The 22,191-nt window shown below is 40.2% G+C and overlaps 1 protein-coding gene across 4 annotated transcripts in view; it reads left to right on the top strand.

Annotated features, from left to right (window-relative positions):
• The window catches only part of ZNF521 (zinc finger protein 521), a 305,371-nt gene that overhangs the window by 262,477 nt on the left and 20,703 nt on the right, over positions 1 to 22,191 (top strand). For all 4 annotated transcript variants that reach the window (XM_070452765.1, XM_070452763.1, XM_070452762.1 and 1 more), the window contains 2 exons: positions 10,977 to 11,108; positions 13,577 to 13,692. In XM_070452765.1, the coding sequence (XP_070308866.1) occupies positions 10,977 to 11,108; positions 13,577 to 13,692 (248 nt within the window). The remainder of the gene's footprint in view (positions 1 to 10,976; positions 11,109 to 13,576; positions 13,693 to 22,191) is intronic.

Genomic DNA, 22,191 nt, shown 5'->3' with positions numbered 1-22,191 from the left:
GTTAATGCAGATTGACCATGAGCTTAGGCCTCACCTTGCAATGAAAGTGATCACTATGCCTTTACCGGTAACTTTAACCCCCTTCTTCTTCACTATAAATAATCAGATGTGTTTATATTCCCAAATGAGGAAGCTGCCCATGGACTGAATGAATGAATGATGTGTGCAGGCAAATGTGGGCATGCTTACTTGCACACACCCAGCTCCTTCCCGTATCTTGTAGGTTCTTTAAATCTGGGCTTAATTTAGAATTCATGACCCCACAGCCACATGTGCCACAGAACAGCCAGGCCAGCGAGCTCCTCTGCCTTCTGGCAGCATGACATTAAATTCACACTAGTTAAGCCAACTTAAATGGAGCCTCCTTGAACCTTCCTAAATAAAACTAGTGGCCTTAATTACAATTGGGCAATTTAAAGGTTATGGAGCTCTAACTAGTAGTGCAGTATATCACTTTAATAATGCACAGGAAAATTTCTCTAAGGGGTGGCATTGTCTGATTAGAAGAATTCAGGTTTCACAGCACATTTCCAACAAACTGTTTTTAGAACTCTTATTGCGTTTATGGCGCCATTATCTTTTTTTTTAATTTTTCAAGGCCAAGTTTCTAAGGTCACACCAATAGAACAATAAAAATGTGAATCATTTGCAAATAACGAGCAGTATTGCAATCTTTGCATTGCCACTTCAGACTTCCTTAGCACAGCCACAGACAAAGTCAAAGGGCCAGGAGGCGTCCCTTTGGAAATCTGAGGGATTCTGGCCCCGTTTAGACCCTCATGCCCCGTAAGATTTGACTTAAGCTCTGGTGTTGAATCCTGTTTCTAAACACCATGGTTGAGGAATAAAGATGTCATCTTTTTCCATAAGTCATCAAAAGTATGTTTCTTGGAAAGATAATTTGCTTTGGAATTGCCTGACTAGTTTCTTTTCTTTTTTTTAAAATGTTTATTCAAGTATCTACTTGCATTTTCTGTTTTTATTATCTTTTTTCATGGCATTTCTGTAGTTAGCTTTATTTTTATTTTTATTTTTTTTTTAGGCCATGCCATGTGGTTTATGGGAGCTTAGTTCCCTGACCGGGGATTGAACCCATGTCCCCTGCAGTGGGGGCACTGAGTCTTAACCACTGGACCACCAGGGAAGTTGCCTGGCTAGTTTCTTGTCTTAAACCTGTTGGCACTAAAAATCCCCCATGCTTGTTGGAATCTGTAACACTTACTGAAGCTGGTGAACCTCTTTCTCTTGTTTGATTTGGGGATTTCTGTTCGTTTTGCTTTTAAATCATCAATAATAGCAACCTATCCCTTCTAGCACGAGTAGACAGGTTTTCGGTGTTGGAGAGACTTTCTCCCTCAGAGAACCGGTGGCCTTATGCCAAGAATAAGATTTTTAAAAAAGAAGCCCCTTGCCATCAACTCAGCACAGAAACACACCTGATGAGGACTGTGTCCAGGGCAGGGCCGACCCTCAGCCGTGTGGAATTCATATTGACAGTTGCACCATCTCACCTCTCCAAGATGCTTTCCTGGCAGATTTAACTTTAAAGCAGGTTACACTTAGTCCATGCTACATGAACTGTCCTCTTTAGATTTTACCAATTTAATTTTTTTTTTTACAGTGCTTAAAGGTAGATATACCTGTACTTCTCCCAGTGAGTCCCAGATGTGAGGGCATTAACAGTAGGTATTTCATATCAAACAAGAGAAATTTCAAGCGAAGAGGGTAATAAATGCATATATCTGATTTAACCAGTGAGTTGAAAGAATAGAGCTTTGTAATATAAGAATACATAACTAGTAATAAAAATTGCTTAAAACATGAACGGCGGGGTCATGGATGTCTGCTGTAGAGACTCCTTGGTGACTTGAGACAAATAGAAGGTAATTATCCCTTCTTTCACATGGTTCTCTTTTTTGGTATTTCAGAAATATTGAATGCAGAATAGCATTTTCCTTCTTGAAATAAGGGATGAGTTTGATTCATCAGTTTCCTGCCAGACATAAGTTGGCAAATAAGATAGTTATTTTGTTAATGCTTTATTTGCCAGAACGTTTTAATCTTATTTCAAAAAATAATGAAGGCAAGCAACATAAGGTGAATTTGGCTAGCCTAAATGTGTCACATTGCAAAGGTTTTTAATGTATGAGGGAAAGAAGTAAGCTTTTAAAACTCAATTGATTAATGAACATTGCTTTGGTGTTAGTCTTTCCATTTTGTTCAGGTGAAATTAGTTGTAGGAGCAGCTAACTATATATTTGCCATAGAGTCAATAAATATTCATTGAGTCTCAACTTTGAGCCGTGCACTATTCTAGGTGTTTGGCAAACATTAATACAAAACAGACAGTGCCCTTGCCCTCCTGAAACTTGTAGTATGAATTGATGAATAATCCCAAAGTTCTTGGCACTCTCTTGGTACTAAGATGTCTGGGGTTGGCACCTGCCTCTCTTTAATAGGAGAGGCAAGAGCTGAAGTATATGACTGAATTGAGAAATTGGGAGCACGTCATTTCCAATCATTTTGTTGTTGTTTTAGTGGCTAGCTCTTTGAAACCCCATGGACTATAGCCCCCCAGGCTCCTTTGTCCATGGAATTTCCTAGGCAAGAATACTGGAGTGGGTTACCATTTCCTACTTCAGGGGATCTTCCCGGACCAGGGATTGAACCCCTGTCTCCTATACTGACAGGTGGATTCTTTACCACTGAGCCACCATTGTATGTCTAATTATTACATGATGCAGAAGTGAATGTTCTTAGACTATCTTGTGTGCCCAGAAACTTTTCTGTCAAGGTAGGGACCAGGAAACCTGGAGTGATGCAGACCATGGGGTCACAAAGAGGGACATGACTGAGCCACTGAACTGAACTGAACTGAGAGAGCAGAAGAGCATTAAGATCGGGTGATGGAAACTTTGTAAAAGAGAAAGGGTTACTTTCAAGTGATCATAGATAAGGGGGAAATGGCCTGTTCAAATAAAACAGACCCCTTTCAGTGGAACACAGTGACATATAGTGAAGTCAAAGCTTTATATGTTAATAATTTTTAAAGCAACCCTAGTTTCTGAGTAGAACTAGAGATTATATTTCAGATTTAGCGGGTCTCCATCCTCATTCCCACCCCATCCTCACTCTTGCTTTTTCAGAGCAAACAGTACTATTACTAAGAAGTGTGTACTCTTTCTTCTTTCCTCAGTTAAGATTGTCTTTTGTTTGGAGAGTAGGGTGAGGAGGAGCTGGAAGTGATTTTATCAGTGCCTTACCCAAAACTGATGTTTGTTTTCTTTTTCTTTTTAATAAAAACATTTGAACCCCAAATCTTTGCCTGTAAAGCTACTTGCTGGCACTGTGTAATACACACTCTGAGCCTTCAGCTACGGGGCCCATGTTTAGATTAGAAAAGTAAAGAAAAGGATGCAGACCTAGAGGTAAAGTCTGGTTGGAAAGGTATGCTTAGCCTGTGTGCTTTGCCCTGATCCCAAACTTGAGCCAAAATGTCGCTGCCGAGTCCCCACAGTTGAAGGGAAGCCACCTTTTTAGTGTCTTGTTTGTTTCACTGTTTATTGTTTGAACAGCATTCCAGGGTTTTCTCCTACCTGAGAATATTCTAATAACTGCTACCCACAACCGATAATAATAGCCAAGGAATTGGACGATATTGCCTCTCAGAGCATCTGAAATCCCACTGCCTACCTCTCCCATCCCAACCCACCTGGACCTCCTGCTAGTTTCCAAGCTGCTGATGTTTATGGGGCTCGAGGCAGCCCCTGGGCTCTTTAAAATCTGCTGGGTACAATGCAGCCGACCCCAGTTGAATCATTTCCTGCTCCAGCCCTGCTGATAATGAGAAGTTCAAGACAGGAAATAATAGTGTCAGTATCAGTGGCTTTGCTTATAAAGTCCAAAGGCATCACAGCCTTTAGACTGTTGGCCAAAAGCAGGTAGTAATGGAGTTCAGTGCAGGCCTGCACCTTGTAGGTGTCCTTGAAATAAGACTCTAGCTGACGGCTTCTCTAGCAGTCCAGTGGTTAAGACTCCATGTTCCCAGTGCCAGGAGCACTGGTTCGATCCCTGGTCCAGGAATTAAGATCCCTCATGCTGCACAGTATGGCCAAAATAAATAAAGAGATATGATCTTGGGGAAAATGATTCTCCCTGAGGCACAAGAGATCATTTTGCTTTTCTTGATGGACTTAAGGGTTAGGCATTTTGTGTATGGATAGTCAAAAGCGACATACCTGACTACTCAAATAACTCAATAACTCTCAGAATTCCCAGTGCCCCTCCTGTCTTAATGGGAGTCTCTTGTTTGTATCGCATATTCCTCTCTTGTGTGGCATAGAAATACAAGCCAGACATTCTCATACTACCACTGAGAAAAATCCAAGAAATTGCTGTGACAGTCTTCAGACAGCATTCATTTTCATGTTGAATTGTTCAAAAGAATAGAGTAGAACTTTTTAACTAGGGTAAGGCAAGTGTTAAGTGTTAGTCGCTCAGTCGTGTCCGACTCTTTGGGACTCCATGGGCTGTAGCCCGCCAGGCTCGTCTGTCCATGGGATTTCCCAGGCAAAAATGCTGGAGTGGGTTGCCATGCCCTTCTCCAGGGGATCGTCCCAACCCAGGGATCGAACCTGGGTCTCCTGCATTGCAGGCAGATTCTTTATCATCTGAGCCACCAGGGAAGCCCAGGGTAAAGAAAGCGTTCATATTGTATTCGGTACTCTCAAATGCCGCCTTCCTTTGGGGCTTTGATGACTGATCTAGTGGCCGACTTTGAGGGCTGAGTAATATTCCCCATTGCCAGATTAGCACTTCAGTGTGTTTGTGTTACTGTTGTGAAATATGTACTGTATATAACACAACAAATTACAGTGGCCTGAGCGCTGTGGGCCTAGAAAGATGTGATGGCTGTGTGCATGGCAAATTACAGTACAGTCGGCCTATTTTTCTACTCCTGGTTCCTAGGGTGAGCCAGCGTAGCCGAGGGGTGAGTTTTGTCATGTGTGGCTTTTCTTTGTTACTCCTCAGACCCTTAGCTTATAAATGTGTGCTTGGAAATTAACTCAGGGAGGAGGAGAAGCCAAAGTATAAGGGTTGGGGGTTGGGAATTGGTTTAGGGCAGAGTTTTCTTGGATTTAAAAATATAGAGAAGGATGTGGTGGTACATACAGTCGAACTGGAAAAATTGCAGCTGCAGGGCATTGGATTCCTCTGTTTGGATTCCAAGAGCAGAGTTTACTCTGACTCAGATCAGAGCTTTTCAAGGATGGCCCCATGCCACGTGATGAGGTACCAGGAGGGGTTTCTCGCTTTGGACTTTAGCCTGTAGATTTATGCAGTGAAAGAGGCTGGAGGACCCTTCTGGCCAGTCTCCAGGGTAAACGGGAGAAGGAGTTCTACTTATAAACCGTTACAAATTGGTCCTCAGTAATGGCTGCAGTGTTGATCAGACGATATTAGGGGTCCCCCAGTGATTCCTGGGATAACAGCTGCATGTAAGTCAACCACTGAACATTTGCTTGTAGCTGCTCTAGATTTTCGTTTTTATTGAAGGAAAAGGAGTATAAACATGGGACACACAGTCTGGAGGCTGCTTAAAGGGCTTCTCTTGTTGAAAGCTTGTATTGAAATGTCAGTGTCTTGTGTTCCGCTAACAATTGCCATATTGGAGCTTATAACCTGGGTTGTGCTTGAATGGTAGCTCTTATTTTTTTCTGTTACAAAACTGGCTGATTAATAGTTGTGTTTGTCCAGGTTTTATAAATTGGAGAGAGAGAAATTATCATTCCCCTTTGAACTGGCCTTAGAGGAACAGATTTTGTTCTTGGGGCACATGATTATAGTAAATGATTATCATGTTCCCTACTAAAGGCAATGAGGTTGCATTGCAATTATGTATTCAGATTCTTTCCTTTGCAACATTTAATACTGGAGTAAATATTTACATTAGCATCAGTCTCTTCTATGTAGACTTGATTCCTGTTTACATTTATGTTCACATTTAAACAGAGATTAACAAATGGAAATAATTATTTTAGCTGAACTTTATATACATGTGAAATGATTTCTCAGTTATACCCAAACCGTCTTTGATCATGCTTTAAAGCAGTTGACCAGGACAGGAAGTTGCTGGCTGCCAACACGTTCTCAGTGGTAAGAGCTTCACTCTTGCCTCCTGTGACATCAGATCCACAGTACTGTGGATGCTCCCTTGCATGCATGCTCCCTTGCACCAGGATGCAGGAGCAGGGTGTTTTCTGTTTGTTCTGAAAAGGTATGGGTTTATATTGAAAGCTCCACCTGCTTTTCATTCAGTTGATAATATGCACAGTGATGTTTCTGTCTCTCTTTACATGTGCTGATTTGTGCTTTCACATGTATTTGGTTGGAATACTTCTCAGTCTAATGTTCAGAATTGGAGTTTTTCTATACTTCATAATATCGCTCATTTTCTGTCTTTTTGGCATTTAAAATTTCAGGGTTGTAATCAATCTTTATTAGTAAGGTGTAGAGAGATTGGGCTTTCCAGGTGGCGCTAGTGGTAAAGAACCAACTTGCCAATGCAGCAGATGTAAGAGATGTGGGTTCAATCCCTGGGTTGGGAAGATCCCCTGGAGGAGGTCATGGCAACCTACTCCAGTATTTTTGCCTGGAGAATCCCATGGGCAGAGGAGCTTGGTAGACTACAGTCCATAGCAGAATCGGACACCGCTGAAGCGGCTTAGCACTCACATAGAAAAGATAGCATTTTTATTCTTTAATTTTCAAAGTAACCTATAAAGGTAAATTATGCTTATTATAGAAAATCTGAAGAATACAGATAAGCAGAAAAAAAAGAGGAAGAAAAATCCAGAAGTTTCTTCCATAGATGCCCCCTATCACTCTTAATAAAAATATAGGGCTGCTCTAGCCTATTATGTTCTTAATGGAATATTGTAATGGTTATTAAATCAGCTGACTCAGAATCTCTTTTTAATAAATGAGTCAGACTGTATTATCCAATTACTGTCAGCTGCTACCTTTCCCGAGAGCAGAAATGGTTACCCCAATTGAATTTTTTAAGCTTTTGTCATCTTTGGGAAACAAGGTGAGAGTCTAAGACTTAAATTGACCTGAAGTTGGAGGTGTTGATGGCGCCTCCCTCATGAGCATGGACTTTTAATGGGAACCATGGTTACACTGTACTGTTCTTAAGGACCTACCAGACAGGAAGAAGGAAGGAGGGAAGCTTCCTTTGGAAAGGAAACAGAGCTTAGCTCATCTTGATCCCCCAGGACTGAGAGTGTTTTTGCAATTCTTTGAAAATTGACACTGCCCTTAGCCACACTATGCACATGCAGAATGACAGCAGAGTTAAACAGAGACCAAGTTTAAACTTTTGAAATTCTTATTAGAAATAAGTTTAATTAATTGCCCATTACTCTCTCTCCCCCTACTTCAGTTTTAAATTTAAAAGTATAGAATGAATTATGTTAACCAGTTACAAAAATGTTTTGGGTTCCCCTCTCTTTCTCTGATTCATCATCATTTGACCCTCTGATGATAAGTGTGAATGTGGGAAATGAGCAGAGAAGTTAACAACAGCAGGATAAATGGGTGGGCATGTCTGATATTTAAATTGGAGCATCCTGGCTTCTGCTTGTTATTTGCTGTGTAATAATTCAGATATATTTTCTCTCCTATTCAAATAACTAGGACAAGTTATTTGTTGGAAAAGACCTGTAGGTAACTTCGAAATAAAAGGCAGATAGAACTTCCAACATTTTTTTTAATATTATAATGTGCTTTTAAACTATAAAGAGTTCTGAAAATGCTGGATGCTGTTGTCATTATCATTGCTATAAGTGCCCTCTCAAAGCGTGGAATTCATGAAAAAGAAATCTGCACTAATAATGCATAAATACTTTATGAGCATGTGTCACCTTTTTGTGAATTCACTGGACTCAATTTTGATTATTTAACATTTTGTGACCAAACTTCTCTATTCTTAGAATGGGAAATAAATAAAAATTGATGAGGACATTTTCCTTATACTACCTTATTTATTTTCCCTTATATTATTTTGCTAAACAAAATATGCCTAGTCCTGAAAGATAACATCACATTGAAGATCACCCTCACTTGCATAATTTACATTATGTTCATGTAACAGTCAATCATTTGGAGAAGGCAGTGGCACCCCACTCCAGTACTCTTGCCTGGAAAATCCCATGGACGGAGGAGCCTGGTAGGCTGCAGTCCATGGGGTCGCTAAGAGTCGGACACGACTGAGCGACTTCACTTTCACTTTTCACTTTCATGCATTGGAGAAGGAAATGGCAACCCACTCCAGTGTTCTTGCCTGGAGAATCCCAGGGACAGGGGAGCCTGGTGGGCTGCTGTCTATGGGGTTGCACAGAGTCAGACATGACTGAAGCAACTTAGCAGCAGCAGCAGCAACAGTCAGTCATTATTCCCAAGAAAACTCATCAGACCTACATATGTGTGCATGCGTGCTAAGTCCCTTCAGTCGTGTCCAACTCTGTGACCCCATGGACTGTATCCCGTGAGGCTCCTCTGTCCATGGGATTCTCCAGGCGAGAATACTGGTGTGGGTTGTCATGTCCTCCTCCAGGGGATCTTCCAGACCCAGGGATCAAACCCTCTTCCCTTATGTCTGCTGCCCTGGCAGGCAATTTCTTTATCACTTGCACCACCTGAGAAGCCCCAGGCCTATATATTTTCCTCAACAGATGTTGCAAGTTCAAGAATTCTGGAACAAATGTGTATACCTCCTCAGACTCACAGACCACATCTGGGTTCTTGTGCAAAACACATAATTTAAGGATGAAATTGGAACTCTTAGTTACCTTCATACTATCACAAGAAAGTTATACAGCGTTGAAGAAATAGAAAATATTTAAATTTGGCAAGTGTTTCTGACGGTTAACTTACTGACCCAATTCTCTACAATAAACAGTGTTTCTTATGTTACTACATATCCAAAATTTAGAAAAATTTTGGTGCCTTTAGGATTTTAAAAAAGAGAGAGAGAAAGGAACAGATGAAAAAACCCTTGATCTTATATAATCCCTAAAGCTTTTTGTATAACCCCTTGTCATGTCAGTATGCACAATTAAACTCCTTCTTACATAATTATAATCAAGGAATTTACTGTGCCACCCAAATACAGAGTAGGTTTTTATCTCCTGTGAAATGTAGACAGTACTGGGTGGCTTAATTAGTGCTTTGCTTCTCTTTTTACAAATTCCAATCCTCTGCTTCTAAAGACTCATACTTGTGTGAGAAGAAAGATTAGGAATACAAATAGAGTGATTTTACTCCTAGTTAGCTAATAATAATTCACTTTGTAATTGGGCCTTTATGTTGCCAGTAATATCAACTGGTGAAGGATTTCTGCACGCCTCTTGTGTTGACTCAAACGAAGCAACTTTGGAGTGTAGATTCATTACCCCTACAGTAGGAATGTATTTTTCATTCCCTCAACCTGGACTGTCTGACACAGATATTTCTTAGTAGCTTTTCTAATCACTGCAAATAAGAGAAGATAAAAGTATAACTTGATAGCATTTCAGGTTAAACGGAAGCCTCTTAGCCCTTATTTTCCTGATGAGAGTCTTGGGAGTAGTTGGTTTCTGACATAGTATATCTGCTAAAATCATGGACCCTGAGACCAGGCTGCCTGGGTTTAAGTTCTGTTTCCACCAAGAATTGCTCCTGTGACTCAGAGCAAAGTCAGTTCAACTCTCTGAGCATCATTTTTCTCATCTCTAAAAGGGGAATAAGAGTATAATAATGTTGTTGTTAAACTGAGTGAATTCATGTCTTAGAACAACAGTGTCTGGAACACAGTAGGCACCAAAGCAATGGGTTGTTCATTCCCACGCTACTGGTTTTCATTTCTTACAACTGAAAATTAAAACAAGTTAGAATAATCCTTAAATGCATAATTTCATAAACATTTTGATGAAAAAAATATACAAATGATGTTTTCTATTTACAACACAAACTTTTCATTTTATATAACAATTGTTATTACATTGAAATATTTTTCTACCATCTTGTTTCTAAGCTATCAAAGAAAACGCCAGGACCAGTCAAAAGTGAGCCTGGAGCTCATCAAAGTGCCTTTGGAGAAATACAGGCAGAGGCTAGATCCAGGGGGTAAAATTGAGACTGTCTTACCTGGCGTGCTGCAGTTCATGGGGTCGCAAAGATTTGGACACGACTGAGCGACTGAACTGATACTGATACAAAATAAAGGGAACAAGGTACTGAGAAGATATGGAGGATAGGAGTGGCAATCAGGAAAATAACACTTATAAAATACTATGAGCATTAATAATATTTCAAAATTGCCAGAAAATCTTGGAAGTATAAAAATCTGTGTCAATGGGAAAACCACTAAAAAAACTTATGGTTAGTAATAGAAAGCTCTAGAACCTTCTTGAGAAACCAGAAGGCCTGGGGAAGTAGTTCATTCTTCTATGGGCCCTTTGTTTTAGGACTTTGGGAAGACACAGCCTATAAAATCTTGATTAGAGAAGGAAATGGCAACCCACTCCGGTATTCTTGCCTGGAGAATCCCCATGGACCGAGAAGCCTGGTGGGCTACAGTCCATGGGGTCACAAAGAGTCAGACACAACTGAGCGACTGAACATACATAAAATCTTACTAGTTAGAGGAAAGGAGATGCCTCATTACTGACTTACCAATTATACTTTCAAAGCTTAACACACACTGCCGTAAGATAAAACCTGCCTTGGGACTATCATTCGATTTTAAATTCCAGAAATGTTTTCAATTGATATAAATTAATAAATAATGTGAAATTAACCTGAACCCATATATACTACTACTGATTGATTTTTGGTGCTGGAAAGAGTTTAATGTACGGAGTTATAGGTAACTCACTAGTCTGGCAAAGATGTGATGGGCGTCACCTTTTCTGCTCACATGCTTTCCTTGACAGATGAAGGGCTGAACCACGAGTGCAAACTTTGCAGCCAAACCTTCGACTCCCCCGCCAAGCTGCAGTGCCACCTGATCGAGCACAGCTTCGAAGGGATGGGCGGCACCTTCAAGTGTCCCGTCTGCTTTACAGGTAGGAAGATGATTCTGGAAAACTCGGGAGAGGTTCTTGACCACATGTCTTTCCTACCAAGGCATACTTTCCCACCGCTGTGGCCTTTTACAGATCTGACTGCGGTTCAATTTAGGGAGAAGATGTTTGATTTCTGCTGATTAGCATTATTGATCGCTGCCTACTTTAAAGGCTCAGACGGTCAGGAAGGTTAACTGTCAGGATGAACAAATGGCATTTCAAGTTCTCTCCGAAGTTTGCACTCTTCCGTTTCTAAAATGACATCCATGTTCCGTTCACTTTTCTCCCCTCGATGTTAAAAGGTTAGTGAGACAAAGGGAGCTTTTTCATAGCAAGACATGAGACTAAAAGTACAGCCGTGTTGTCAACACATGTCTGTTATTTAAACATGGAGAATTTTATAACATTTCCCCATATGAAATTTAAAGTCATTATTAGAACCCTCCTCCAATTCGTTGAACTAGAAAACAGATTAGATGAGGTCTTATTTCCTGTGAAGATCAGTTTGAGCAAACTCAGAGAGATAGTGGAGGACAGAGGAGTCTGGTGGGCTGCAGTCCACAAGTTTGCAGAGAGTCAGGCATGACTTAGCGACTGAACAACAACATTATGTTTACGCTTTTAAGAAGAAACTTATGAGATGCTGTAACATTACCGTTTTCAGCAGAAGCAGCAGCAAAAAAAAAAAAAAAAATGTAAATCAGAAGCTGTAATTTGAAGCCCATAGGGGTTGAAATATGATCACACACATTTCTGCTGCTCCTGTAACAGTGACAAAGTTATTTTGGAAAATCCTTTGTGATCATTTTGCCTGTGTCTTGGACTCATTGTTCAAACCCCTCAAGGCTATGTGCCCTTCTTATTTGTCAGAAAAAGCAAAACAAAACAAAAATATATCCTTCTCTTAAAACCGCCTTCTTGGTTTGTGGGGCAAAATTCCAAAGCATTGATTGTTAACCTTCACTGCATTCAGCCTGTAGATTTCTGTCCTGTGATTAAATCAAAAGTGAGAGGCCATGTCCAGTTAAATACTACCAGACTGTGTTGGTGGTTCTGTCTTTACCATTTGCCTATGAGGCTCCTTCATTTCAGTAGTTGCATCCCATTCGGCCACTCCTTCTTTTGGAACTATTTTTTGATTCCTCTAACTTTTTATTTAAAATATATATATATTATGTTTTATTATAATGTAGTATTTGTCTAAAGATACGATGCATCAGGAGTCTGGTTTCTTTATGAAAGTTCATAGTAAGTCCTCATAAGGAGGACTGCTCATAGATCTCTTCATGATTAAGACCCCTAGTAAAACAGCCCTTTCATCTTATGGCCAGAAGCCTCATAAAATGTGCTACGTAAGGTGGAGATTCATTGCAAATCAGTATCAAAACCTCATTTCTTTGGGTTGACATAGGTAAAAGGCAAAAATGCATTAATCATGAACGGTCTGCTTTTCCAGTGCCGACAGACTTAAATTGTTTAGTGTATCTTGAAGTAATTTTAGAAAAAAACGAAACAAAAAAAAATCCTCTTCCATTATAAAGCATGTTAAGTGCAAGAAGAAATCTGAGCAATGTTTAAAGTAATGAGAAATATGATTAAAATGTATGACTCACAAGAACAATATTCTAATATTTTAGGTTGGCTGGCAATTAGAATAATTTTAATGATTAGAATAGAGTCAAAGTCAAATGCCAACATCTTTAATAAATCCTTTCCCTGCCTATACAGATTAATATTGTAGATGCAAACTTTTTTAGGTCACAGTGCACCAGGCATCCATCAGAAGTCAGTTCTCCCAACCCAAACACTGCCTCTGGCATATACAATTTAATTATTAATAGTATGTCTCCTAGGTAAACTGTTACACAGTCTTAGGGCCTTGTTTTGTAGTCATTAAAATTGAACATGTTTATATTATTGAAACCCTTGCATTCCGTGTGTAGGCTGAGTTGATCTTAAAGTATCCAAAGAGAATTTACCTGCCGTTCTGTTTCACATTTATAGACAGTGCCCCAGAGTAGCTGTGGGATATCATTTTTAGCATTAACACATTTAAATAGAGAACTGTTTGCTAGCTGTAACTTTAGGCAAATACAATAAACTGGGTTTTGGCATCTATGATTTTGTAACCTGTGGGTTGCTGAGAAATAAGACTCATTTCTGTTCAGACAGTGCTGTGCGTTTGACAATTTTCATTTTAAAAGATTTATGGGGAGCAGGGCCTCGATAAACCTTTACTTTGGAGCTGTTTGTGTTGAATTAGGTGCTCGGTAGAGTGCATCTTAACAAAAGCCAGAGACCCAACCCTAAGCATGTGTGACGTTGCTCTCCCCTGGGCCCTGGCAGAGGTCACACCCAGAAGGCACTCCATTCAGTCCATTCCTCTGCCGCAGTTCACAGGGAGCCATCGACGGAGGGCATTTCGGAATGAAAATAACCCCGAGTTCACTCTCCTTTTATCATTTCAGTGTTTGTTCAAGCAAACAAGTTGCAGCAGCATATTTTCTCTGCCCATGGACAAGAAGACAAGATCTATGACTGCACGCAATGTCCACAGAAGTTTTTCTTCCAAACAGAGCTGCAGGTAATGTCCCCATGGGGAGGATGGGCATTGAACTCGGTCGCTCTACTTATAGGAAACAAGGGCATTTTAAGTCTGGATTCACTGTATCACTCACCCTGGGCCACCATGATGCTTTGTATGGATTGGGGCAAAGGGAAAATTAGAGGCTGGATTAACAGACACCAAAGTCATTTTGCCTCTGGCTGCTGTCAATCATAAAAAGAACTAGAACAGACCTATAATTGGACCTTCTGACCCAGTGTGATAGACTGCAGGGTCAGGTTTATTGGACTGTGGGATCATTCACCTCGTTCGTCAGGGCCCATTCTCCCAAACCCTGTTTTATTCATGTTCTGTTCCCACTGGGCTTCAAGCTGGATGGATGTCCAGGTTATTGTTGTCCTGAGGGGCTTAAAATTGGAAGGAAGAAGGGAAGAGAGGGAGGAAGCTATACTCTTGTCCAGTATGTTTCTTGTACTTAACGGAATGGAATAATTATTATTTAGTGGCAGCCTTTAGGTACAAATTTTGGCACCCAAAGATGTTAGCTTTGAATGTCGCACTTGCAAAATGTGTGACCTTGTGCTTGTCAATAATGTTTCTGAACCTCAGATGTGAAGAAATGATAGACAAGATGTAACACTCACAGGGCTGTTATTAGGTAAAATGAAATAAAAGTTCTGAATATGGGGTATAAACTCTAAAATAGAATAGAAATGTTTGGTCAATTTGATTATTCTTAACAATAGACTGGTATCAGTCAGAGACCTGGATCCTAACCCAGAAATGTCACTTATTATAAAAGGGAAATAAGTGTTTTTTTTCTTCTTACTTCATCTGAAAAAATGGGTCTAATATATATCCTCATTTTTCAGATGGAATAATATAAGAGTAATAATTTTTTTATTAAATCTTGTTGGTGCCTGTGGAGGAGAATGAATTAGAATCCAGTTATTTCATTATTGTGAGGATTACTATTAACCATAAAGTTATTTAGACTAAAATAGGGTAAGGATGATTTTTTTCCCTTTGGTATCAAATTCCCTAAATAACTAGAAGAGGGTCTGATGTGGTTGACATGGTTGAGGTAGGACTAAGGGACCCAAAGCCCCACCTACTCCTTCATCTCCCATCCCACGCTATGGACCCCAGGGCAGCTTTAGAATTCCTTGGGCTGTAGGGAAGCCATATTTATGTGAGTTTTGTATCAAAATAAGGAATTTTTATCCTATCAGTGAACACATAGCAAATAAAGACGTAAGATAAAAAATACATGAAAGAATGGGTGATGCCATTTAGTTGTTATGATGTGTCAATGCACCAAACTTAAAGTTGCTATAGTGCTTTTCATCACTTCAAAAAAAAAAAGAATTCTACTCTGTCACATGTATGTGCATTGAATATAGAAGATAGACCAAGTTAGACTATTATTTAAAAGTACATTTCATTAAAATAACCTACATTTCTATTGGAAAACTAATATTCTCATTGCCATATGTATGGGAGGGTAAGTCCTTTGTCTTAAGATTTTAAAGGATATGGCCAGTATGCCTAAATGATGCTGTTAATTAATATGTAAACTGTGAAGCAGAATTCCTAATAGTTTAAAATCAAAGTTGTAGAGACTGGCTTCCTGCTAATGTTTCTGGGGAAAAGTTTGCAACAAGTTCACTTTTGTAGATTCCAATGCTAACCCTAACCCTAACTGAGTGGGCTTCCCAGGTGGTTCAGTGGTAAAGAATCTGCCTGCCAAGCTAGAGATGCGAGTTCAATCCCTCATCAGGAAGACCCCCTGGAGAAGGAAATGGCAACCCACTTCAGTTTCCTTGCCTGGGAAATCCCATGGACAGAGGAGCCTGGAAGGCTACAGTCCATGGGGTCACAACGAGTGGGATGTGACTCAGTAACTAAACAACAACACTGCTACTGACCTGATGGTCACTTCAGTGTCTTTCATTAAAACAACCCCACACTCTGGCAGTGGTGACATGTGGCACATTGGCTAGCAGACAAAAGTAAGCAATTAAACACATTCTCTGGGACTCCAGGTTTCGTTCATAGTGTAACTTGGAGTTTCACTGTACAGTCTTTGCATTAGTGTATAGACCAGGGGTTCTCTACCTTTTTGATAGCAGGATGTCTTGACACTTAAAAATTATTGAAGACCACAAAGCACTTTGATGTACATGGGTTACTGTATACTGAGGGGCTTCCCAAGTGGCGCTAGTGGTAAAGAATCCACCTGCCAATGCAGAGGGCACAGAAGTGGGTTCAATCCCTGGGTCAGGAAGATCCCCAGGAGTAGGAAATGGCACCCACTCCAGGATTCTTGCCTGGAGAATTCCACGGACAGAGGAACCTGGTGGGCTACAGTCCATGGGGCCGCAAAGGGTCCAACATGACTTAGCGACTGTGCACACTCACATTATGTATTAATATTTTCCATATTAGAAGTCAAAATTGAGAAACATTTTAAACACAAAAATACACAAATTTGTGATCCTATTAGCTGTCAGAGAAATTATATCTTCACTTGTCAAGTAGCCCTTAGAAAATGCCACTGTACACTCATGAGCTAATGAGAGCATAAAGGGCAAACAGTATTTTAATGTTATTACTAAAATAGTCTTAACTTCACAGACTCCTCACTGGATCTAGGAGACCCTCAGAGGTCCCCGAGCCACACTTTGAGAACCGCTGGTATAGAAGACATAGTATAGAACACAGAACTCAGTTTTTGAGTCTTTGTGACTTTATGAGGTCAAACATCTCTCAAAACACCTCTGACTCATTCATTCACATTGTGATCTGAGCCACAATAAGGCTTCTTTCACAATCCAAAGCTGTGGACTTACTTTTCTAACCCCACCTCAGAATCATACATATTTGGCCTTGATGTGAATACTCAGGCTCAAAATGTGTATCACTCCTTTGATAAAACAATATTTATAGTTAGTTAATGTGTGATAATTATTACAAAGCTAGTATCCACAGTCATTGAAATATCTATGTAGGTCTGTTTTCTAAAATCTTTAGTAGTAACAGTGGCTTTTAATTTCAATACATTAAGAAAAATGGGTCAGAGCTTACTTTTTCTAATTTTGAGACCTTTTGGATTTTTATGATTTAAACTTAGGGGCTCATAGTTCTGTGCATTTGTCTTCATCCCCACATCACTTCACACCTATGCTTAGAGGATGGAGTTAATATGACTTTAAAATATTTATTTTAGTTCCTATATAGAGAGTGGTTAGAGTAAGGATACTAAAAAAGACAGTTTTGTTAATTTCTAAGAATGAGGGGGGAAATCAGTTGAAATTGAGGTGGCAAGAGAAAATAAGATCAGTAACCAAAATAATAACCGAGTAGAAAATGGAAGCCCTTTTACCAGCCCACAGTATTTCATTCCTTGGTATGGAAAATTAAGAGATTTTGAAATTGGTCCATGTCATACCACTTAAACTCATCTACTTTTTTATGCCACTAAAGTTCAGAAAGAAGGATTTTTCACAAGAGGCATTTTATAAACCAAATGCAATGCCCAGGAACTGGAGATCGGCAATTGGAAAGCATATAGTTTATTTGGCTCTTATTTTAGAGTGAGACTAATAGGGTAATTTTACAGAATTGCCCAGGAACATCACTGTAGTTGGGCTTCCCAGATAGTGCTAGTGGTAAAGAGTCCACCTAGCAACACAGGAGACCTAAGAGACATGGGTTCGATCCCTGGGTGGGGAAGATCCCCTGGCCAAGGGCATGGCAATCCACTCCAGTATTCTTGCCTGGGGAAATCCCATGGACAGAGGAGCCTGGAGGGCTACCGTCCATAAGGTCGGAAAGAGTCAGACACGACTGAAGTATCTTAGCACACACACACCACTGTGGTCATGGTGCATAAATGATTTAATGACCATAATAAACAATTTACATTTCTTTCACTGTTTATACCTATTTGAAAACACAAAAACATCTTTTCAAGGATAGAAGTGCTTTGTTGAGTATAAAATCTCACACATACACACATGGAGATGTGTTGTTTTCATTAACATCACCTACAATACTAGTCAGAATTCAGATAGTTCCTCATAATACACTATCCATCTTTAGGAATGAAGGACTCAAGTGTCATCCTTTGACATTACAGACCACAGTTTTTTTTTAGAATTAAGCAAGACACAACTTCTGTTTCTATGAACACTCCATCTATGACTTGCCAGGGTGGAAGCTATTGTCTTCTCATGACCCTGAATCCTTTCTGACCAGAAGTTCCAAATGTCAGTCCAGAGAAGTGTAATGTGTAATTCCTGGCAGGATATCATATTTTCTTCTGGTAGACTTTTCCTCCCTTCTTGCAAGGAATTCTAATATACTTCAAAGGCCACCTAGCCTGCTGGTCAGGAAGATGTGCTTTGGAATAAGAGTGCATTATTTGAACTAAGTTAACATTTTGTTATTTTAAAAGCAAATGAATATGTTGAATGTTTCACATGTTTTCCTAATAGACCTCAAAACATTTTCTGCAAAACTTAAGGAAGCTGCTTTGAGAGAATAGTATGGTCCAAGAATAATATCCTACAATGCATATTTGTATCCAGAATGGTTTATACAGGTGTGAGCAAGTGGTGTGTTTGTAAAAATTCTGTTGAATAGGCCACTTTCTTTCAATACAGTAATTACTGTTTCATTGGTGCCTCTAGAAAAGCTAAAATTCAATGGCAGTGATCAAACCATCCTCTTCCAATGGGTCCCCATAGAAAGTTCTCTGAAGCATCATGTCATGAATGTAATGGACTTGGAGGAAATTCCGGTGGTGGGAAGAGAGGGAATTGGCCTAGTTGAACTTGAGGCTCTGAGATTTCTGGTATTAAGTTTCTTTTGAGTCAAAGATTATTTTGATACTTGACCTTTTCTTCATTAGTCCATGGATGCAGTATTTTCCGCATAGAAAATACAGAAGTGATTTGACATTCTGAGGGACACACCAAGACTTTCAGTTATCACTGAAGTTTAAATACATAATGGTCTCTACAGCTGTTTGATTTCTTCTCAAATCACTTTCCCACCAGATCAACCTGAGTTTAATGGATATTTTTCACACCACAGCTCAATTGTTGCTCAAGTTTTATGGTCATATTTCTGAAAGAAAAATGAATTACTCCAAAGGGATGGGATGCATAGGACAACAATACAGCATTGAAGTGTGGCTGCCATGTGGCTGACTGGATCAACTCACTGACTTAGCTCTTTACCTAAACCAGCCTTTTAATAATTGTTATACAGGTCCATGCCTCAAAGTATTAAGCAACACTTTGTTGAGGTATTTAAAGGTCCTTGTTGGGACTTCCCTGGTGGTCCAGTGGTTAAGGCTCCACACCTTCACTGCAGGGGCCATGGGATCCACCCTTGCTTGAGGAACTAAAATCCCACAAGCTGCATGGCCCGGCCAAAAATAAAACTAAAAATAGAAGGTTGAACGTATTTTTTTTTAAAAGTGAACCTTAAAAAAATGTCCTTGTTAACAGCCCAACCACAGATGCCATACTGTAGATTGCTATCATTGCCTGTGCCATTATTTGGTAAAAATATATATATATTTATTGATTTAAAATCTTTATAAAATTATAATTTTATCATTTTAAATTTACCATAGCCCCAAGCTCTCTATGACATATCAAAAATAATTAGAAATATATCATCTTTACTGTCTACTAGAAAAGATAAGATTTGCATATGATTAATGTTCACATGAGGTAATGTGTAATAAATAGTTCTAAGTATTCCAAGAGAAGATGTTTATTCTCCAGCTGGGATAATCGAGAAAGCCATCACGTGGGAGGCATTCAAGCTGGTTTTGAAGGACAGATATGATTTTGATATCTGTGAATGTGAGAGAGATCACCATCCATAAAAATCTCAAATAATGATTATTTTAAAAATAGCTTTTATGGGTTTTTTTTCCACTTGTTTTATTTTGCTTTGATTTCTCTATAGGCAGCTTAGTGCAAGGGAGAGGGCATGAAGTACAGAGAACAATCACCAGAGTTTGATTTTGGTCCTTGTTCCTTACGAGCGATGGACTCTGAGCCTCGGTCTTATCGTCGGTAAAATGGGCATGTAGGAGACAACAAGGCGTTGCGCGCCCAGTTCCCAGGGTCCTGCCGAGAGGGCAGTGGAGTAGCTGATGCTCAGCCCTCAGTGCAGAGTGTGAAGGAGGAGAGGCCCTGGAGAAGCTCTGCTTCCCAGGTCCTCTCCCTGTTCCCTCTCGCTGACCTCAGTAAACAGAATCGAGATCCATCATTACCTGGAAATAAAACCTCTATCCCAGACATGTCCTGTTTCCTTACTTCTCTGTTCTAGTTCACTGGAATAATTTCCCAATTAATCATACCTTGACATAGTTTCATGTTAATTGGTTTCCAGGTAAAAATTCTTATTTTTAAGCCTTCATGTATTTCAAGGGAGGTAAGAACCTTGCGCTTCTTTTTATTTTTGGTTTTTCTTTTTAGCACACAATGGGAAAACTGAACATTAAATTTGCCTTCAGAAACGTTATTTCAAAACCCTACCCTTCTTCCCGCCCTCTTTCCATATTAAAGATAAGTGGCCAAAATGAAAAGTTTTATCTGGGCCCTTTACGTAAGACAAGGTAGGATCTAAGTGTGGGGTGGGGAAAGGTTTATTTTAGTTTTATTTTGTTTTCATTTTTTAATCTGGGTCAGGTGGAAATTCTGTTTTGCAAACAAGAGAAGTGGAAAAGTGTGTGTTACTGCTCACAGCACTTCTATAAGAAGTGCCTTTAAAACTGTGTGCCCCTCCCCCCCATACTCTTCTTTTCACAACTTTTCTGTAGTTTTCCATTGCTTTTTTATTTCTAACAGAGCTTGAAATAGCTTTCATTATTCCCAGGTGGCACTAGTGGTAAAAGAACCCACCTGCCAATGCAGGAGATGTAAGATATGTGCGTTCGATCCCTGAGTAGGGATGATCCCCTGGAGGAGGGCATGGCAACCCACTTCAGTATTCTTGCCTGGAGAAGTCCATGGACAGAAGAGCCTGGTGGGCTGCAGTCCCTAGGGTCACAAAGAGTCGGACACCACTGAAGCGACTTAGCATAGCATGGCATGGGCATCCACACTCCAACTGGAAGACTCAGAGAACCCTGTCCTGCTTCGTCTCTCATCATTCGGTTTCCCTTTGGGACCCTCAGATTAGAAAGAACTGCCTATCACTGCGACTGGCCATAGCCAGGTTCCATATTGATCATTTGGGAGAGGACAGTCAGTGTCGGGGGTGGGAAGAGACATAACAACATGCGCCCTGCCTCTTGGTGGCCTGCGCCTGGTACCTTCGCTCTCCACTTCCTTCCATCCATCGGGCCTCTGTATATCTCTTGTTCTCAGGGCCAAAATCACACCCCTAAACACACCTTATAGACGCGGAAGTCGGCAGGAGTGTAAATCATGTCGAGTGAACATGTGGTTCTCCACCACCTCCTTTCTCTGCTTTGTGGGCCTTCGGGGCTTTTGAAGTAAATTGGTGCTACAGCAGCTTCCACTTAATTTGCCCAGTGGTTAAATTGATCTATCTCTTTTATTTGATCGGATCTCCAGGAACCGAATCATTTGCATTGATTTATTGATCGGAGCTGTGTTTTCACCATTACTTTTGATCACTTTCAGCTGTTAATATTGGATAATTCAATCAGGATTGATTGGCCTTACCATTGAAGGCAGAAAGTTAATCATATAGGACAAAGAAATAGGGCACCGCTCACCTCGATTTGACTGTTTCCTTCTCTCTCTCTTGCCCCTCTCCTCCCACCCTGCATCCACTCTTTTCCTGTCATCTAAGCAGTAGCAAAAAGCTGGGGTTTTTCTTGAATAAAGAAGGGAGTTTAAACTTTTATAGCATTCACAGTTCATCTAAAGATGAGGTAGTTTTATTCTGCTTTTAATAAAACTGCACCTAGAAATTAAGCAAACATCCATCCAGAAAGATGGATAAGCAGGATTGTCACAATGAACTCATTTGGACTCAATGAGTGAATGCATTTTCAATTACCCGTTTTGTACCAATAAATGCCTAATCTGTGTATGCCTGCTTGGAGGCATAGCCTGGGCTCACCTTTTTCTGAATTTGGCCCTCACTGCTTCACCATGTGTCCTGCTCATCAGATTTTCAAGAATCAAGCAGTTAATAGGACCAAAGGAAGAGCAACAGAGGTCTCGGCCAATAAGCGAAAACCACTTTATTTACATTTGACTTGTTTCTGCGGCACCCCAGCTCAGTTTTTAAAAATTCTCCATCCATTAACTTCTCGATGTTCCTATCGACGGCTGGTTTTCGCCGTTAAAAGACAGACCACCACCTCCCCGTTCTAGGACTCGTTCCCTCCCTCCAACAGCCCTGTTGTTAGCGATCTGCCATGACATTATTTTTTTGTCTGGCCCAGAGTTGACGACAGATGGCCATCTCCGAACTGCCATCAGTGCGACTTTATGGAGCATTCAGCTAGGGTGT

This window comes from Odocoileus virginianus, chromosome 22 (genome assembly GCF_023699985.2).
Source record: "Odocoileus virginianus isolate 20LAN1187 ecotype Illinois chromosome 22, Ovbor_1.2, whole genome shotgun sequence".
Lineage (NCBI taxonomy): Eukaryota > Metazoa > Chordata > Mammalia > Artiodactyla > Cervidae > Odocoileus > Odocoileus virginianus.
This window is presented reverse-complemented; position numbering and strand designations above follow the sequence as displayed.